Source organism: Ambystoma mexicanum, chromosome 4q (assembly GCF_040938575.1).
Source record: "Ambystoma mexicanum isolate Mex_15411 chromosome 4q, UKY_AmexF1_1, whole genome shotgun sequence".
In the NCBI taxonomy this organism is placed as follows: domain Eukaryota; kingdom Metazoa; phylum Chordata; class Amphibia; order Caudata; family Ambystomatidae; genus Ambystoma; species Ambystoma mexicanum.
Genome location: NC_090928.1, coordinates 1,233,325,905 through 1,233,346,694, shown reverse-complemented (window position 1 = coordinate 1,233,346,694; position 20,790 = coordinate 1,233,325,905). Strand labels below are relative to the sequence as shown.

At 44.5% G+C, this 20,790-nt stretch overlaps 1 protein-coding gene across 1 annotated transcript in view; it reads right to left on the bottom strand.

Moving 5' to 3' along the window:
* The window catches only part of LOC138467356 (maestro heat-like repeat-containing protein family member 2B), a 239,651-nt gene that overhangs the window by 111,074 nt on the left and 107,787 nt on the right, over window positions 1–20,790 (bottom strand). Inside the window, exons 5-6 of the mRNA XM_069607321.1 lie at window positions 17,450–17,590; window positions 17,190–17,304 (exon numbers count right to left, since the gene is read on the bottom strand). Coding sequence (XP_069463422.1) covers window positions 17,190–17,304; window positions 17,450–17,590 — 256 coding nt within the window. The remainder of the gene's footprint in view (window positions 1–17,189; window positions 17,305–17,449; window positions 17,591–20,790) is intronic.

Genomic DNA, 20,790 nt, shown 5'->3' with positions numbered 1-20,790 from the left:
GTATATATATATATATTTTCAAACGAAAATTAAGCCCAAAAGAGGGCCAAACCTGCGGAATGCACTCCCAAGAGCAGCCAGGTCCAGTGAATCCAGTCCTTAGCAAATAAAGGGCTTCACGGCAAAGATCAGGTAGCACCAAATGTTCTTTATTAGTAAAAAGTGCATAGCAAAGGAGAACCTGAAAGTTACAACAAATATATATATATATATATATATTGCTATCTTAATTAGCTTTTATACTGATACCCTGTCTGTGTGGGTGAACTTTGACCCCACACAAGGTGCAAAGCAGAGCATAGTCTGTGGGGTCAGTAGGAAAAGAGGATAAAGGTAAATGGGAATTGGGAACAGGGGGAGTAAAGTCAGAGATAGACCAGATGATAAAGGGGTCAAGGGTATGGGAGGATGACATGAGGAATGGGTAGTAGCATTAGCTGGGCTGCATGTACCGTAGTAAGGGTTTAGACCGAAACAGTCATGAGAAGAGTAAGGAGTTGTCTATGATGGGTAGATACATGATCTTGTCAGTAAAGAGTGCAACGTGCAATGTGCAGAGTGCAATGCTCGCATCTCTGGACTCCAACTCCCCTGCTGTCCTCTCGCTTCTCGATCTCTCCTCTGCCTTTGACACAGTCAACCATTCCATCCTCATACAAAGGCTCCAAGATACCCTTGGTATCTCGGAACGGGCACTGAACTGGCTGACATCCTTTCTTTCTGACCGCTCTTCCCAAGTCATCTTGGGCACCTTCTCCTCTCCTACTTCTTTCTCCACCTGTTGTGTCCCCCTGGGTTCAATCCTCTCCCCTTGACTCTTTAACATCTACCTCACTCTGCTTGCACGCCTCATCTCTTTCTTCTCCTCCAACTTCCAGTGTTATGCAGACGACACACAGCTCTTCCTGCTGACCCTCTTTCACCCTCCATCATCTCTGACTGCCTATCTGCCATCCAATCCTGGTGCACCGCCAATGATCTCTGCCTCAATGCCTGTAAAAGTGAGACACTTCGCATCAGGACCCCTGCTCCCTTCTTCTTCCCTTCCTCCTTGGGCTCTCCCCCTGCTCCTTCTTCTGAAGCCATAAACCTCAGAGTCATCTTCGACTCCTCTCTCTCCTTCCTCCCTCACACTCAGGACATTGCCAAGAAGTCCCACTTTCAGCTCTTCCTTGTCAAAGGAATGCTCTCTTTTCTCACTTCCCTCAAAGGCTCAATGTTACCCGAGCCCTGGTTCTCTCTAGGCTTGACTATTGCAATAGCCTACTCCTGAATCTACCTTCTTCCACTCTGCAACCCCTCCAACTAATCCAAAATAGGGCAGCAAGACGTATCCTTGGCCTTAAGCCCAGGGACCGCATCTCTCCTGCCCTAAAAACTATTCACTGGCTCCCGGTTGCTCCACGGATTAAATTCAAATCCCTCTGCATCATCCACAAGGCTGTATGGGCTTGAGGACCACACTATCTACAACTGTATCTTACTACTCCCTCTAGACCACTTCTTTCCTCTGGCACCAACTCTTTAGGTATAAAGCGTTTTGCTAAACAGAGAGTAGGTGGTTGATCGCTTTCCTCAGCTGGCTCCCTCCTATGAAAACAGCCTCCCCTTGCCTATTCGCCTGGAGCAGGACTTTCTTAAATTACGGAAGCTCCTCCTTCCCTTCTTCTCTTCTCTGCTAATCCCACAATTGCAGTGATTGGTGTCTGGGGCCCTTATGCATCCTCGGGCCCCTGTCCTCCCACACCCAATCGGCCCAGCTCCTGTCTTCCCTCAGCACTTGCCTTGCACACCCTCCACCCTGGAGGATCGCACTTCCTCCTAACGTGCCCTTTGTCCATGTAGCACTCAACTACCTAAGCACTTCATCTGCGGCTCATCCATGAGCCCGGACTCCCTAGCACTTACTCCCTCAGCCCTTTTCCGTGCTGCACTTGCACGTTCTGAATAATCACAAGGCATAGTAGGTTCGTCCTTCCTCCTTTTCCCTCCACTGCTCTTATTAATTATTTTGTTTGTAATGTATTTCACTCCCTTGTCCCCCCGCCCTGCGGGCGCTTTGAAACAGTATGTTACTTGCTGTATAAGCACCTAACAAGCAAACAATAAATACAATAAATAAATAAATGTGTTGTAGGTTTAATTATGAGTAAGGGTATGGATGTATGATGGCTTTGAGATGTGCTCAAGAGTTCCTGGGTGTTGTGGAGGCTTAGGCACCAGAGAATCCTATTGTGTCCCTTGTGGGGAGTCCTCCAAACACCTGGTGCTACTGAGCCCACTGACAGAGGTGTCAGAGCCAAGAGTTCGCTATGTCCTGAAAGAAAAGTTGGAGGACACAAAAAGGGTGAAATAACCAACTTGTCTCCCCCCACCTGGAGCCATACTCTGATAGCATCCCGTGGCGGGCAGAGAATGCGAGTGCAAGCTTATCTAACAGGAAGGCCTGAACTTAGTTTATGCTATAGGGGGCCATAGGAAAATATAATGAAACAGTGTTTTACTGTGCTGTGTTCTGACAGGTGCAGTAGATAGCCTGTGCTCGGTCTGGCTACGGGAGCTTTCTCGCTGGTGGGCCATAGTGCAATATTCATATGAGTAAACCTTTAATGGGCCATGATATAAACATCCGTAGATGTGTAGTATGGATCATTAGCATGTCACAGCTAGTCCAGGCAGAAGGTTAGGTTGCCCTAAGCTAGAGGGACCGGGATGCTGAGTCTCGCCTGAGACATCTTAACATTGCACATAAGTATTATTGGCCAGGGAAAGTGAGGCACGTGATAAAGGCAGAGTGAGATTGACTGAAAGAAGAGTGCTGCAGTACGTAAGAGCCGCATGGGCAAGTGGTGTAATATAACTAAGTGGGCAAGTAAACAGCAGAAGGTGAGGTTCCCAATGTAGAAGGCAAGCCTGGGGGGCAAGGCCTACGGTGGAAATCCCCACTTATATATCACTAATATATCAAGCAGACGTAGGGAGAATACTTGAGGGTCATGCTACCCAGAAGGTTGTTTCACATTCTGGCAGAGAAAAATGGAGTGATGTGGCACAACCTTGGTATACAGAACACCAAATGAAAGGTCAAACTGATGGTAAGATGAAAGCAAGGATGGAAAAGGCCCTTTCTTGCAGAAGATGAGTGCAGAGTTGGTTCAACGAGCACCTAGTCCATAAAATAGTCCAACACAGGATTCCCAGACCTACGCCAAATCAAAGGCCTGAAGTCCTGGACAGCATATATCTGTTCTAAGTAGAATGCTGCGTTAAGGCTTTGTGTCCTTAGAATTGAATAATCTTACAGCAATAGCGTTTGAGGGTGTCATATGATGCATTAAAAGTAATGCGCAAAATATTTTTATAAAGCAAGAAAACACAGTGTGCAACTTAGGGTTGAGCAGTAAAACGTTATTTGAAAAGAGGCGAGCAGGCTACTTCGGCATACGCTAGGGGTGAAATGGGGAACAATACATTCTGGGGTGAAATGGGCCTGGGGCACAGCATGATATGACAGACAAGAAATCTCCGAAGTGATTAGTGGTGATCAAATATTAGAGTGAACGCGTGACATGAAAACTGAATATATAGATCAAGGGGTCTCTAAGTAATATTACCTTCCATTGATTGCAAGATCTTGAACTGTTTAGATAAGATGGGGAAAAGGAGCGGTTAGGGTGTAGTTGCTGTGGGGTGAGTGTGACGCATACTGTACAATTCCTGAGTACATATGCAGGTAGAGTGCGAGTGGCAGGCTTCTGTGGGTCATTGGACCGCTATTTAGTGAGTGGAAGTTGTTAGAAAATAGTCAAGGTATTAGTAAGTGAAAATCCAAGATTTGATGGCTCTTTTAAATTGGGGTTGGTGCTGTAAGGCTCTAATCTCTTTGGGGAGAGTATTCCAGAGTTGTGGTGCGAGAATTGAGAAGGAGAGTCCTCCCAATTTCCTCTTACAATAGGAGCGTACCACCAAAGTCATGCCTAGGGCTGATCGGAGGTTTCAGTTGGGAGTGTGTCGATTGAATATTTCTTGACTAAATGTGGGTCCTTTTCCGTGAATTGCTTGGAATGTTATGCACAGTGTTTTGAAGGCAATGCTCCTACCTACTGGGATCCAATGTAGGGACTGCAGAGCCGGTGAGATGTCATTGGTCTATCCCAGTCGGAGTAAGGTACACACAGCTGCATTCTGGACTCTCTGGAGTCTGGCAATGAGGTATGCTGGGGCCCCTAGGTAGAGGCTATTTGCGTAGTCTAGTCTAATTAATATTGATATAATACCCGTGCATTTTTGGGGAAAAGCTAGATATAGGAGGATCTTTCTGAGGGCTTTCAGGTGGGCGAAAACTTGTTGAGCGACAGAGGTGGTTTGAGGTTCAAGTGAAAAGTTGGCATCCAGTCACTTCTAGATTTTGACCGTCTGGGAGTATGTTTTAGGAGAATGAGTTTCAATGATACTTTCCAAGCTATCAGGATTTCTGTTTTTTCTGGGTTCAGTAGGAGATGGTTATGTGCCATCCAAGTGTCTATTTCTTTTTTTAATGCATTCTGAGATGTCGAGCAAAGGGGCAGAATAGTTCTGTATTGTGAGGATGAGTTGTGTATCGTCTGCGTAGTTGCAGTGGGAGAGAATGAGAGATCTTAGGAAGGAAGGAAAGCTGCTGAAGTAGAGGTTAAAGAGTGAGGGGGATAATGAGGCACTTTTGGGTACATCAAAAGGAAAATGTTTTAAGGGGAGGGGAGCAATGTAGATGTATTGTGATCGGTCAGTGAGAAAGGACATTAGTCATTCGAGAGCTCTATCTCTGATCCCACAATCAAATAGGCACTGGTGGGGGATGTTCATGTCAACCAAATCAAATGATGCTGATAAGAGCAGGAGTATGAGGGCTAATGCCTTGTTACCGTCACTGCTAAGTTTATATCTCGTCCCAGATAGAGAGGAGAACTGATTCTGTACGATGACCACGTCTGAAACCCGCTTGTGCAAGGTCCAAGATATCCTGAGGTGAGAACGTGGCCTGTTGGGGGGCTGACCGAGGGTGTATGGTTATGACTGTTAAGCGTGATTAGATTTGAGGGGTGCGAGCTGGAGGTAGTATAAGTGGACGGTGGAAGGGGTTGGGGAGTTGGAAGAAGAGGATTTCTACACATAACCCCTGTGTTTGGGGGCGAGTAATGTTCTTACAATGTAGAGGGAGGAAATAGGGTTGGTGGTGAAAATTCATGGAGGCGAGAGATGTGGCCCAAGTGAGAAGATGAAATAGAGGCACAGTGTAAAATGGCTCTGTTTATAGCCCTTCGAGAATGATTTCTACCAAATCTATACTTGTGTGACCTAGTCATGCTACGGCATGAGTATTGGTTTGATTAGCTTTGATTAGCTTATAGAGTTACAGAGAAGGTGCTTGTCCTGAAGCTGTAAATGCTGCACAAATCTGTATAAAGATGTGCAAATAGGTGGAGGGAGTAGCCTAGCTATTAGAAAATGCATTTCTGTGTCAGAGTGCAGGTGGATATGAATGAGGCCGACCTGTGTGGGGAAGAAGTGACTTATCTCTTTAAATGTAGTAATTTCCCAGAGATGAGGGAGAGAATAGTTGGGGTACAGGCAGTGTGTATATTATGAAGCGAGGCAAGAGTTTTCGATAAGAGGAAAATAAGGACCAATATTATGAACAAGAAAACAATAGGTGAGGGAAGAGCAAATGATGTTGTTTCAGGGCCGGGTTTGGTCGTCACTTGCAATTCCTGGTTTCTGCTACAGTAAGGTTGAGGTGGAAGAGTTCTGGAAGAAAGTAAGAAAGGTGTAAGATGAAGAAAGGGTGAGAGCTCTAAGTTCTAGTAAAGAATGGAAAAGGTCTGGGGAAGAAACAGCATATTCTATTTCAACAAAAGGAGTATGTACTGGCGTAACACATGTTAACTTTCAAAGGGTTCTGAGTGATGGTGACTTCTAACTGCAGCGAATGTAGTCAAGGCGGTTTCTATACCATCACAGAAGAATCTGGCTAGACGTCTAGGAGTCATAACCTCTTAAAGGACTGAAAGGCATAAGTCTGTCTTCAGGTAGAGATGGTAGTCCTTGGAAATGTCTTCGTAAGAATATCTGGGAAAATAAGAAGAGAATATGGTAGATGGTGTAAACCAGGATGTGCAGTGCTAAAATGCTGGGCTAGGATCAGCGACCGGCATTACGTCTTCCATAGATGTGAAAAGGCTTCATTAAGACTTATTCCAATAGGGGTGTGATCCAACCAATGATACTTGTCTGTGCAAAGGCCAACACTTAGTCTCCCCCAGGCATAGTAAAAAACATGTAGTTATAGTCCGGCCTTAAGCTGCTTTGGCCAGAAGTAGGGGCGATGTCAGATATAGGGTTGTGTATCAGAAATAAGATGGTGCATGTACAGAGAGGTTGTGTGTGCATCTCTAATTGGGAGTGCGAGATTGCTGCATAAAATAAGGAGGGCGTGTGGTGGTGAGGGCGGGGGCGCAGGTGGGTCGATGAGTGCTTGTTGGTCTGTCCAGAGATTATTTGGGGCCTCTAAGAACCGGGTCCTCCATATGGAATAGTCTGTGTCTTTTTGTTTGGCCTATTTGATGGGCTGCCCTTGTCATCAGCTAGGTGTTGTATGTGTAGTATCTCGATGAGACGGATTATAGAGGTAAAGTGCAGACATGAATAGAATAATATGTGTGCCTATGTGAAGGGTCTTTATGGAGCCCGGGGATCCGATTGAGAGGGTTAGGTTTCCTTATGTGTTTGTATGCTAAGGTAATCAATGGAGGTTGCAATGTACATGGGCCCGGGCTGAGCTTCTGTGATGATGCTGAAGAAAAACTTTCAATGCAGTAGGCTGCCTATTAACAGTGCCCTACTCATGAGGCCGAGACTAATTGTTAAAACCGAGTTGTGTACATGCTGAAGAAGTTAGGGGTGTGTGGAAACTGCCACTAAGTGCCAAGAGAACAAGTGCGAAGTCCCATGTGTAAGGAGCCAAAATGAGTGCTATGCAAGGCAAATAAAACTGAAAGCCCAAATACTCATGTCTGTGAGAATGGTTATTAATTGTTGGAGTGCATGGTAGGGAGCGCACCTTGTGCCACTAGATGTTATTCTGTTAAGCTAGCCATTGCCATGAATAAGGTGTTTCACTTGGGAGGATCATTTCCCAACCTCTGTAAACAGGGCTATACACTCTGCTAAAGAGGGAGGCGGCAAAGAAGATCGAATTATGGATGCTTGTGACCCTTCCACACATGCTAACTATGAGGGACCCATTGCTTCTTGATCTACCGACCCCAACGTAGTCATAAGGTCCCTCCTGGGCAAACTATACTGACCGTGTTCGGACAATGTGCGATACCCATAAACCCTGCTGGACTAAGGATACGGGTGGCGAACCCACCACACGAGGGGAATTATGATGGAAATGAACCCCGCAGATGTGTATCTGTGGTCGGTAGCGTTTTGCATGGCGCCAAGGGAGCTGACTTAAATGGCAATATCCACCCCGATGAAGCAACCTTTGAAAAGGACTTGCTGCCCCCACGTCAATATGACGACCGGCTGACATTAATTGACGAGAACGTAACACGTTTGCAAGCTGGTCAGTCCTCATTCCATCAAGAGAGAAAGGACTCTAAAAAGCTATCTATGACCTGTAAACATCCTGGAGCCACGGCGGTTTGTTTGAACAGATCAAATGTTCTAACAATCTTTGCTAAAATCCCTACATTACGATCAATCTCCTCTTTTGACATTGAAAGAATTCACTTTCCTGACCGTTTGCAAGCCAGCAAGTGTGTAACTCACTTTGCTTCACGACTGGCGATGGGCTTAGTTTTGGCCGAAAAAGCCAAATTTGAAAATCTTGGCTTTAACATGGAGAGCTGCAACGATCCAAAACTGCCTTTTCACGAAGTCGTAACGCCATGTCATATCCAAATTCATGCTACCCACAAGCGGGGGCCAAGGGTAGCAGGTCACAAAGACGTCACTGGTGCACAATCCTACGTCCAATACGACTCGCCTGCTGCCTGGTGGGACAGAAATTATAGTTGATGTAAGCCTTGAAGAATCTAACATTGTCAGTCTTTCCCTTAAATTAGTCACCTGGAATACCCGAGGATTTGTTTATTTACATGACAAAACCGAGGCCTCGTCCCATTTGAAGGTCAGTAATATACTGTTCTTTCAGAAAACATAGCTAACCAAATGTCCCTGCCTGGACGGTTATGATCTCTTCCATCCGTCAGCAATTTCTGGGGAAACAGGACGCTCTTCTGGTGGGCTAATTATTGCAATTCAAACACGCCATGCCTTGACAGCCACAAAGATTGTAAAAACTTAGTTTGGGGTTTCGGCTGTTGAGCCGCACTCTGCCAAATTGCGTGCCCCTCTTCTCCTCGTAAATATATACTGGCACAAAGGGGCAGCGGATTTGGAAGACTTCTTAAAGACATTACACACTTGCATCACATGTTGGAGGCTGACAAACAAGGGTTGCTCCATCTTGGTGGCCGGGGACCTGAACGTGGAGGCTCCATGTGATATTTTCGCCGGAAAAATATCGCGATGCAAAAATATCCCCATATTTTTGCGGTGAAAATAACACATGGACCCTGCGGGGGACACCCCCGCAACCCCTGCATCATTTGTTTATGTGCGTGGGACTTCCCCGCAACCCCCGCACCTAATATGTTCACCACCAAAAATATCGCCTATGGCCGTTCCCGAAAATATTACCTGATACCAACGTGGATTGTCCATGCTCACTGCCCAATGTAGAACAGAATAGAGTCTGTGCCAGGCAGCTTCCCGGGGGTTCTAAACCCTGGTGAACCTAGACTGGGCAGTTACTATGCACAGTTTAGACTTGTTTATGGTCAATGGACTCGACCCAAAGACTGGCTTAAAAGCACCCACATGGCACAGAGGCACTAGCTATTCCACTCTCAACTACATATTTGTAGATCGCTTTCTATTGAATGTATATTCTTACTTCAGTGTCTTTGAAAATAATTGGAGCAACCATAATATGATAAAAGTTAAGATTGATGTGATCTATGTCATGTTCGCCACAAATGGTACGACTAATCTCAGTATCAATAATAGAGGCAATAGGCTGCGCTGGTCTTACAATATTTCAAATAAATTAAATAAAGAGTTCAATGTCCTGCTGCAACAAACTACACAGGAGGCGAAACGTATTTGCTTCGGTGTCGGCAATTATGCAAAGACCATATTGCGATCTTTGTCTAATTGTCTATCAGACAGGCCCAGAAAGGTCAACATCAACCCAGGTGACCATTTACATCAGTATAACGAACATCTTGCAAGAAAAAAACACGAATCCAGAGTAGCGATTAGGTCCGTCATAATGTTTCGGAGCAAACAGGACATAAAGACTTGTAAGATAAGATGCATAAAGCAGAAATATAGGAACTTCTGCAAGCAAATTGAAGCCAAGTTCCTGCAGAAGGATGCACTCCCAGCCTCAACAGGAAGAGACCGGGATTCTAGAGAAGTGACCCTGCTATTAAGTTGAAACTCACAGGGTCACAACTCATTTATGAATAAGGACAAGACAAGGATGTTGGATCCTTATGACTTCATACTTCTACCGCAGATATGGCTAAGATCAACCCCTATATGGGGGGGTGAGGGATATTCAACCCACTCCACTTTTCAAAGAAGGGCATTAGAGGAAGAACTATGGGGGACGTCTCACAGCAGTTAAAATCAAGAAATCACATTATATTAAGAAATTACCAACTCATTCTGAAGACACTCTGGTAGTAATGATCTGTGATACTAACAATAAAATTAAGCAGCCACCCACACAGCTGATTAACATCTATTTCAACCCTATATCTATGGAAGTGGATGATGTTATATACCATGTTGATGAGGTTATAATATGCTGGTTGCATGAGAATCTGGAGGGAAGGGTGGTCTTGGCAGGAGACTTTAGCAAAGGAGAACTATAGCCGGATTTGGTCAAGATTTTTGTCTAGATGGAACTTTGTTTCTAGTAGTGAGTTCCATGGAGGCTTACAAGCGGAGGTCCGAACATGGACGAACTCCTTTGCATCATCTATCGTTGACTATGTCTTCCTGAAAAATGTTGGGCTGGAGGAGGTTGCTAAATTTGAAATTGTAAAAACTGATCTTAGTAACCACTCAATGTTGAGTCTGAGCACACAGATGTCCAAGGCTGATGTGGAACGAATGGAAAGGGACTCAGTCGTGGTATCAACCCATGGCAATAGGCTGTCCCGCTTCCACGCTAATTTAGAACAAGTCAATGTGGACCTAGATAAGTGGTGGTCCAAGTTGAATGAGACAGATAAAAAACTATATTCACTTCCAGAGGCATTTCCTGAGTTGTTATCAAAACTAGGGAAACATACGAATACTGAAGTTCTGGTGCAACCAAGTGTGTCCCTGTCAGGGAAACACCCCAAGTTCGACAACAATATTCAAGTTCGGAAAGGCCAAATAAGGAAGAAAATCAGGAACTTAGTCAAGTCTGTTCGTAACAGCTGGAAGGAGAAAAGGTTGATAAAACAGCAATTCAAAAACTGCTGTAAACAATATAAATATATAGCAAACAATCAAGAGATACTAGGGAAAATTGTGACGCAGAACACCTATGCCATATGGTGGGCGCTAAATAATAAAGGAAGTAACCAAATAAACTACTAGGCTGCAGGAGTGCGGGAAGAATTATGGGTGGCACACTTTTCAGAGAGGTTTCACTACAAGGATTGTGATGGAAGAAGTCTGAGCTCCTTGGAAGCAATCAGAGCCTGGCCCTAAGACCATGGTATTTGATCACCTCGATATTGAGATTATTATTGGTAAATTAAACACTTCTAGGACGTAAGGACATGATGGTGTGACAAAAGGTATCATTAAAAGCAACCCAGCTTTGTTGGTGGATATTTTGTATAATTTATTCACCCACGTCATCAGGAGTCGTGGAAGACTTTGACTCTCATACTGATTTTCAAGAGAGGAGACAGGGATAATTACCTGTCCTATAAGCCGATCTCCCTGATCGATACAACATCGAAGATCTTCGCAACACTTCTGATTGGAAAACCTACGAAGTGGGCCGGGGAAGCTAACATCTTGAGCCCCCTCCAAACTGGCTTTAGGAATGGCTGTGGCACCAAAGTGAGTGGGATGGCTCTGATAGCCTGTCTGTCGGATACTGGACCACCAGTGGATCAATCACTTTATGTGGCAAGAGTTGATGTCCCCACGGCTTCTGACAGTGTCAATATCTCAGAGCTCTGGAGGAAATTGTCAAACTGGGGAATAGATCCTGGATTGCTGTCCCTAATCCAGTTGCTCTATTCTGGGAATTCAACCCGAGTGAGACTAAATATGTTGGGTGATCTGGAAGGAAAATGCTAGTGAACAAAGGTATATGCCAAGGATGTGTACTGGCCCCATGATATTTAATCTATATATGGCAGATATTTAATCTCTATATGGCGGACCTTTGGAGAAAGAGCAGATACTGGGGAGGGTGTGTCCCAAAATAGCCAAATCTTCAAGTAAGGTGCATTGCCTATGCTGACGACCAAGTGTTGGTAGATTATACACAGAAGGATCTGCAGCGTCAGTTACAGGATTTAGCAGAGTACTTAAGAGCGAATAATCTACAGGTTAACACTGAAAAATCATATGTCATGGTGAGCACAACACGTAGGAAAAATAAGATTTTTTTGTGGAGAATAGATGACAAACCGATTCAGAGAGTAGACTCAATCTGTCATCTTGATTTGACTATAGCAGTTAAGAAACACCAAGAAAATCTGAAAGCATGATTGGAAGAAATAACTTGTCCATGTATCTCATTACTGATGTCTATAAAAAACAAATTATGTGTATTCTCATTGGTACCATTCATCGAGTTCTATAAGGCCAGGGGGGACACTGATTCTTCTGTATGGCTGTGAATTATGAAACATCAGGGACAGAAAATTCTTTGATGTCATGGAAGGAAGGATCCTGAATCGAGCACTGGATTTGTCGGTTTCATTTCAAGTCAGTGTCATCAGACTTGAACTGGGGCTGACATCATGGTGGTCGCAATATATTAGAAGGACCCTTACTCTGATTGAAAACTTGAAGCAGGCAGGACAATCAGTGTTGGGCTTCCACATAAGAGCCTTAATGTTGACAGACTCCAATCCCTACCTAAAGGAATTTAGAAGGCAGTGCTATGGGATGAGGGAGGCTGTGGCCCTGAAATGTACGGAAGTGTGGGGAGTGATAAAGAGGAGGTTTGAGTGTTGGGATAGATCTATGGATCTACAAGATCTGGGCAGATTGCTGCTTTATAAGGGTAAAGAGGTCTTCTTTATGCATATCTCAAAGCCACTGTCTTATTTGGTCCAGTTTCCATCAGCTAAATTCAGACATTGGTACTTAAAGGTCAGACTGCAATGCTTTCCCACGCTGGTGTTTTTGGGTCCTATGCTTGCTATACCCATGAAAATGAGAATATGTAGAATGTGTAATATGGGCACAGTGGAAAATGTACTCCATGTGGTTATATATTGCCTATTTTTTGCAGAATTAAGACTTAACACATTTAAGAGATCTGTTCATTTAACCTCACAAATTATATCGGAAGATCTGTGGAATAGGCTCATGACGAGACCGCAAACATCACTTACTCTGGCACTGGTTACGATGCTAATGAAGGTGTTTGTAGAACTGAATAAGGTTGCGAAACAAGGTATTAGAGATTTGGCTGCTATGAATTAAGTATGAAGGAGGGGGGAGAAGGTAGTCCATCGATGAGGGTGGGTTTCTTGAGAGATGTCTGGCTACATTGAGATATTTTGATGGATTTATAATTCATTTTAATATGAAATATGTGTTTATCGGAAACTGATTGTGTAAATGTACTATTTGTACACATAACATAAATAAAACATTTATTTTAAAATAAAACATAGCAACGTCAGTTTCCTCATTGCCCCTGTAGCCCAGCAAGCCAGAGGAACCTTTGTCCTGGGAGTCTTCCACTGGGCTAGTTGGTACTTCGTCTAGCCTCCTGTGATTAGGTGATAGGGCTTGTCGAAATGCCCTTAGCGAACTTGCTCGCTTAGCATATTTCTGTGCGCCTCGTGTGGGACCCACAGGGGTTATGGGATCTCTTCTTCCTGCAGGCCTTCTTACTTCCCCCTGTCTTACGTATATCTGGCATAACATGCCAGGCTCTTCCTCCCATGAGAGTATGGATATGTCTGCTTTGATCCCCTGGGAGAACTCCCTCCATTCCTCCACTACACTAAATTTTCTTTCGAGTGGGTCCAGACCTGTGAACACTGCTCTTCTCACCATGTGGTCCATTGCTGGACTTAACACTTTCTTGGTGTTCTGCTCTGATAATTGAAATGAGTGTTAAGGTACGATTTTTAGTGGTACGGAGTTAGTGCTCATACTTCGCATTTCATTGTTGAATTTGTAGTGGTATATAGTGTTTGTACCTTAACTTTGTTATTCCTACTCACTTTACTTTTTGTTAGATTAACCTTAAATCTTGATTGAAAAGGTTTTATTAAGATAGATGGATAGAAAATATTTATAGCACTCTGTCGATCTCTCGCACTCAATGGGCCTCATTACGACCTCGGCGGTAGCCATGCCACTATTGGCGGCATGGCTGCCGCCGAAAAATCGCCTCTGGGTCCGGGTTCCCAGAATGAGGAATTACCGGGCCATTCCGAGTTCGGAGGGCCCGGTAATTCCTCCCTCCAAGGACCCGGACCTTCCCCATTGCCATTTCAGCCCCCATAGGGCTGAATGGGAATGGGAATGGGAGAGGGAGCAAACAACGGGCCGATTACGAGTTGGCCCGTTGTTTGCTCCCTCTCCCATTCCCATTCTCTGGTTTTACCAGGCGTGCTTACCGGGTCCCGCGAGGGGACCTCGTAATGTGGCGGAATGGGTTTAACGGGTCCGCATCCTTTTGCGGCACCCGTTAACCCGTTCCACCAGGGTCGTAATGAGGCCCAATGTATCTTTCTCACTCCTTCTCTCTGTGGCCGAGAGCCATTTTGTCAGCTACACGTTTGCTAGAACCAACACATTGATGGGTGGAAGGTATAAAATTAATCTAAACCATTGGCATTACTCTGGGCAACCTTCCACACCATCGTTTTTTAGCCCGTCTGCGCCATTGCAAAAGGGGTCCAGCCATATGAAAATCAGTCATGTACTGCCACCAATGGGAGCAGCCCTGCCCGAACTGCTAGGCCAGGTCCCCACTACACGGAAACACAAGCAACCCCAGACATGTTTCGGCCTTGGTGGGCCTCCCCAGTGAGGTGCAGCTTGGTTTCCTAAGGCACAGCGAGCAAGGGACCCACGTCTGGACATACCTTCTCTCACATAGGGAGACAAACTAAAACCAAAAAGGTGATGGGTGGAAGGTTTTGAATTAATCTAAACCACTGGCATTGCTCTGGGCAACCTTCCCCACCACTGTTTTATAGCCCGTCTGCACCATTGCAAAGGGGTCCAGCCATATGCAAATCAGTCAGGTACTGCGACCAATAGGAGCATCCCTGCTCGAACTGCTAGGCAGGCAAAGAATGATGGTCTGCAGGGTGGCCCAGAGCAATGCCAAAGGTTAAGATTCATTCTAAACCTTCCAGCGATCACCTCTTTGTTTTTACACGTTTGCTAGAGCCACCCCAGACATTGCTGACAGCAGCGCGACCAGAGAAAAAAGCATACATATCTTCAAGCAGGGGCACAGGCCTCCATGGAGGATTATGCATCTAGGATATGCTGTGCTTTTGGATATGCTGGATGTGCCATTTTCATGGTTAATGTAGAATTAGAGCAGTTATGACGGAATGATCCCCTATGGGTGGGACCACCCTGCTATTTGGAGACACATAATGTCATTGTGTGTGTCCTGCGGGATGTCTACATCACTCGGAAGGTACATGGGATTAGACTGGAGGGCCTACAATTCAATGTGATATTTTCTACTTTGTGTTCATTATTAATGTTTGTGCATACTCTAACAAATGGGTCGGCTCATCAGCACTACCAACCTATCAGTAGCCGGCATGCATAATTAAACATTTCCTTTGTACTCACAGAAGAAAAGTATCATTGGTTTTAATCTAAGTGCAACTCTTTACAAGAAGGAAGAGTATTCCTAAAGTAAAATAAGTGTTTATTCTCTTCAAAAGAAACTATAAAGGGAAAATTAGTTCATTGCATAAGCATTGTAAACTGGCTCTTTCAGCATTTTGCAATGTTAATTTGTAATGATCGCTTCCAGTATATACTGTATTCATAATAAGAACTTTAGCTTACAATGGTGAGAGCCTTACTCGCGATAGATTCTTGGTTGATGCAATGCTACGTTGAACCTGACACTTGGGATTTCTCACTGTTGGCACCTGACCAAGTCCCTACCACTAGCAAACTAATTCAGTATAAACCTACTTAGCCTGTACTTAAGGTAAACTGGTTATATTCAAATCCGTTGATATGTGCAATTCTCTCAAGCGATGAACAAATACTTCTTTTGTAAGTAAGGTGATTTGTTCAATATTGTCCTTTGAACACGCCAGGTTTAAAAAATGAACAACCCTACACGCTACTCATGAGCGGCATAATTAAATATTGTTAAACATTATTTAATTAGAAAACATACAAATGTAGTGGCTGATAGTACTAGAACAACTATGGGCACGTTGCCTTGAGCAAAGAATGACTAACTACATCAATGCATCAACATTCAGAGTAATCTTGTTTTATTATTAACTAAACACTCACCAATGCCATGATTAAAAAAAATATTGAAGCAGCTTACACTTATCCAAATAATGTTTGTGGGTACCTCCCTTCTCCCCATTTTGTGGAATATTATACATAACGTTTTTATCGAACCCTAAGATGCTCAACAGGCCTTTTCTACGTGGACTGAAAGAGCATTCACAAATTTATATTGCGCAGCCAAAAAGTGTTGGCCAAAGTGTTCAAAGTACAAAGCAGAATAAAGCACCTTATGAAAAGTAGAGTTTTGCTCATCATTTCAGAGAATTAGACGTTTCAAATTAATTTAATACAACCAGTTTATATTAATTCCCCTGAACTAGCACAGGCCCGAATCCATTTACATTGAATTACTTAATAGTTAAACGTTACACTTCTTTTACTGTGCAAAGCACAATATCAAAAACTATAATAACCATGTACATTATTTTCTGACAGAATGTTAGCATGTATGGCTGCAGTGCATACAATCAAGGAACACATAAATGGACATAGGTCTTTATATTTGACAAATATGTCTGTGATAACAAGGTTGTATTTCTGAATCACTAAGTACATAATGCACACTGGGCTTGGTACTCATTTAACTTTTCACAACACTCAACCTAACATCAAAGAGTTCATAAGTAATCATTCGGACAACCCCAGGATTTGGATGTGAGGATAAAAAGCCTGCAATATCTGTTACTCCCTTGTGGCCGAGGGTCTTTCTGCTTCCTGCCTTGTAGAAGAGGAAGTATTTTAATCTCAGGTTAGGGATGGTTTTGCGCATGCCCAGCTCCCGGTGCACAGACATTCTAAGAGAGTTATATAACCAAGAGAGAGAGATAGAGAGAGAAGGGGCCAGACAGAGAAAGATTGAGAAAATGTGATAAGCGAGATGGGTGGGAGGACAGATAATAAGGAGAAATAGAAAGAGGGAAAGGAAAGGGAGGAGATAGAATAAAAGAGAGCTGGGGCATGAACAAGTAGGGAACAGAGAGACAGAAAGAGTGAGAATGCGAGAACATGAAAGAGAAATGAGAGTGATAACAAAAGAAAGAAAGACAAATTGACCGAAAGAGAGACAGAAATGGCATGGAGACTGTGCCCTTACCTTTCCACGCACATTTGCAGGGAATTTAACATATTCATTTTTAAAAACAAAATCATATGCTAAACCAAAACTAGAAAAAATTAAATTGTAAAACGCATTATTAAAAAGGCTAGAGCAGATTGACCCTTTATTGAAGAGCATGTCTCTTTGAGAAGTAAACTGTTTATTCATCCACTTAGAATATACAGGGCTAAGACTTGGAACCCACACACGCTTCCTAGAATCCACTTTAGTGATGACCCCAAGAGGAATGATGGACCCTCACCTCAACGAAGACAGCTGTTCCTGTCACCCTCCAAGTCGTGGAATCGGAGCTGAGTGAGGGCAAGAGGCAATGTACAACGTCCTTTATTAGCTCCCCTTTAGACACGATCAAGCCCCTGAAAAAATAAAAAAGGATATATCAACCCTCATGTATGGATCCCGGCACAATGGAGCATCCACTAAAGATCCAGTGTTCTTCTGACTGAACCATTTCAGCACCATATTGGGATGATAAATTAGGACATCACTGGGTATACTAACCTAGTAATCTGCATCACCCCTTCATGGTGCCTTTCAATGTTTTTAATCAGAGTCCAGCCTTCTGTCTCATCTGACCCCTTCACTGATGCCATCTGGGTATTTCCAAAAGAAAGAAGGCACTGCAGGGCATCAACTGCGAGGCTGGAGGAGAAGAAGATACTTCGGTCGGTGGGTCAATAGAGTCACGCCTAACCACCATCTAATGAAGGCTTCTAATGGAGGAGTCTAAGTGCAGTCGGTTCCATGTGTTAATATCCCCGCAAAAATATTGCCATACAAAAATATTGCCATTTTATTGCGGTGATATTTAGGCATGGAACCTGCGGGGGACACCCCCGTAACCCCTGCATTATTTTTAAAGGAGCGGGGGACACCTCTGTAACACCCGCTCCAAAAAACGGCAAAAATTACCCCCCCCCAAAAATATTGCCTATGGCCGTTCCAAACGACCATATATACAGGTGGGGATAATATGTAGTGATACCGTGCAGTCATCAACTATTAAATCTATCTGGGGCTTCCTCTTCAGCATGGCACACATAAGGTGATCCAAGACCCTCCACCTGCCACCAAATAGAGAAACTGGGAGAGTGATGATTACAGATGAAACACTTACACGTATGGATCATCTCTTCCATCTGCTACCTGCTAGTTCAAAGAGATCACAGAAAGTCAGGAAAGACCTTTGGGCATCCCTTCCCTGACAGACCGGTGCACCTGTAACTGTATCCATTGCTTCATGAGATCACGCAAATGTTCCTCCATTATGTTGAACTGTGGCATACCTGAAGCTATTGCACCACAGCAACCTATGTAACACCCAAATAAATCTATAATAAAATGAGGAAGGATTGCTGCCAACCTTAAGCAATTGCCACTAGCCTACACACAATAAAGCTGAGGAAAGGTGAGTGACAGCGTTTAGACATACGATATATTGTCTACGCAGGGTTCTCAATGAAGTAACACCACTTTCCTGTTAAATTGGTTATGACTTATAATTGATCTGGCTCCACCAGACAAGCTCCTGCCATGCTTCTGATGACTCCAACTCATGCCTCTACCCCACAGGTTTAAGGAACATTGGCCTATTGTTACGACCTTTGTTCGCTGCTATAAGAAGTACCTTTCAAGAGACTCTTTTAACAGAATGAGTTGGAGAGCATTTGTTATCAGTCCTGGTGCTGGTTGTGACCAGAAGCAACATTAATGCAGTGATAATTGTAACCATCATTCCACGATCTATGACTATGAGGCTCGAGAGGAAAGCTCAGGGGCTCCGGAGGATAGCTCAGGGGCAACGTGCTCGCCTTGGAAGCAAGACGACATGGAGCAACACAGGTTCGATCCCTGGGTCCGTGATTATAATCCTCTGGGTATTAAGCGCGTTATCAATAACCAATCATATCATATCATGTAAAATGGCACCACTCAATAGATCTGCAGTGAAGGAGTTTTGATGCAGCAATAGACTAGGGTTTGATATTTGGTGTGATGTGTGTCATGGCAGTGTTCCTATAGATGTGGGTTTTGATAGGTCTGAGATGCTAGAATGGAGTAAGTGTTAAAGTGACAACGAGATGAAAGACTCCTGATCAGGGGCTTTTTCAGAGTTCCTACTGCTGGCATCTTTGTGTAATGAGTTGTTAAGTGCATGTAACAAGGTTCTATATAGCAAATCTTTGACCGCTTGCGTTCTCACTCTTTAAGTGACCTATTAGATGGGCCAAATGGGAGGGATATCAAAACTACAGACCTGGGTTGGAAGTAATACTATATTATTAAATTAGCTACTGTTTCCAAGTAACCTGGATATCACTGATCAGGCCCTGGCCTGGCTGACCTCTTTGCTCTCTGATTGACCCTCTCAGGTCCAACTTCGGTCTTTCCTTTCCTCTATCTCACTCTTTACCTGTGGTGTACCCCTAGGGTCTAACCTCTCCCACTGGCTCTTCAACCAATACCTTGCACCACTTGCCCACTGCATTGCCACTCTCTGCCCCAACTTTCAATGCTATGCGGATGACATTCAGCTCATTTTCAGGCTTCCCTCTGCCACCTCTTCTCCTTCTCTCATCGCAGACTGTCTGTCTGCTATCCAGGAGTGATTTGCCACCAATGATCTCTGCCTTAATGCCAGTAAAACAGAAATTCTCAGCATCGGCACACCTGCACCCTGCTTTTCCGTCTCTCACTGGCCAGGCTCCCGTCATCCTCTCCCTTCCCCTACATGTGAGGCTAAGAACCTTGGGGTAATCTTCGACTCTGCATTCTCCTTTTATCCTCACATCTCTGACATCGCTAAGAAGTCTAACTACCAACTGCACCTCCTCAGAGGTATTCTTCCTTTCCTCTCCTTCCCCAGAAGCTCACTGTCTCCCAGGTACTGGTTCACTCTAGACTGGACTATTGCAACAGCCTCTCAATAAATCTGCCTGCTTCTACTCTCCGCCCTCTGCAACTCATCCAGAACAGAACTGCGAGACTTGTCCTTGGCCTCAAGCCCAGGGATCGTGTCTTTTCAATGGCTCCCAGTGGCTGCAAGGATTAAATTCAAGACCCTTTGCATTGACCACAAGGCTTTCTGGGGCCTGGGTCAACAATACCTTCAACTCTCCCTCCGTAAATACCTTCCTTCTCGAGCTCTTCACTCCTCCACTTCCAACTCCCTCAGAGTCAGTCGCTTCTCCAAGCAACGAGTTGGTGGTAGATCTCTTTCCACGGCTGGGGCCTCACTCAGGAACGGCCTCCCTGGCTCTCTGAAACTTGAGGAGAACTATCTTTGCTTCTGCCTTTGCTCTCCCTCTCCCCTGCTGATCTGCTCTGCTTGGCACCGGGCTCCTGGCTACCCTCTTTTTCGGGCCCAGGTCCCTGCCCACCCAGTCACACACCCGCACTGCCTCCTGGCAACCCTGCACTTGGGTCTGTATCTGTTACCCTACAGTCCCCCTACTTGCACTTGTCCGACACTCCTTGCCTGCGCCTTTACCTCGCACTAGCCACCCCGCTGGCTGCGCTACCAGGTTTTGTTGTTTTATCCCTTGCTCAGCACTTTCCACTTCTTCCCTCTCCCTCGCACTTTCCCCCTCCCTCTCTCCTGCACTTCCGTATTCTCAATGTCACTGGGCCTAGTAAGATCGTTGTTATGTCCCCCCTTGTTCCCCTCCCATGCCTTGTCGAGCTCTGAAACACTTGTGTATGAGCGTGATACAAATAAAATATCATATCATATTAAGTAACAATGTCGCTTTTGTATTGTATGGGACAAAGTATAATGAATGGTTAGAGGAGAAATAAGACACGGCTGTTTGGTGCCGTGGAACATGTAAAGAAAACTACAT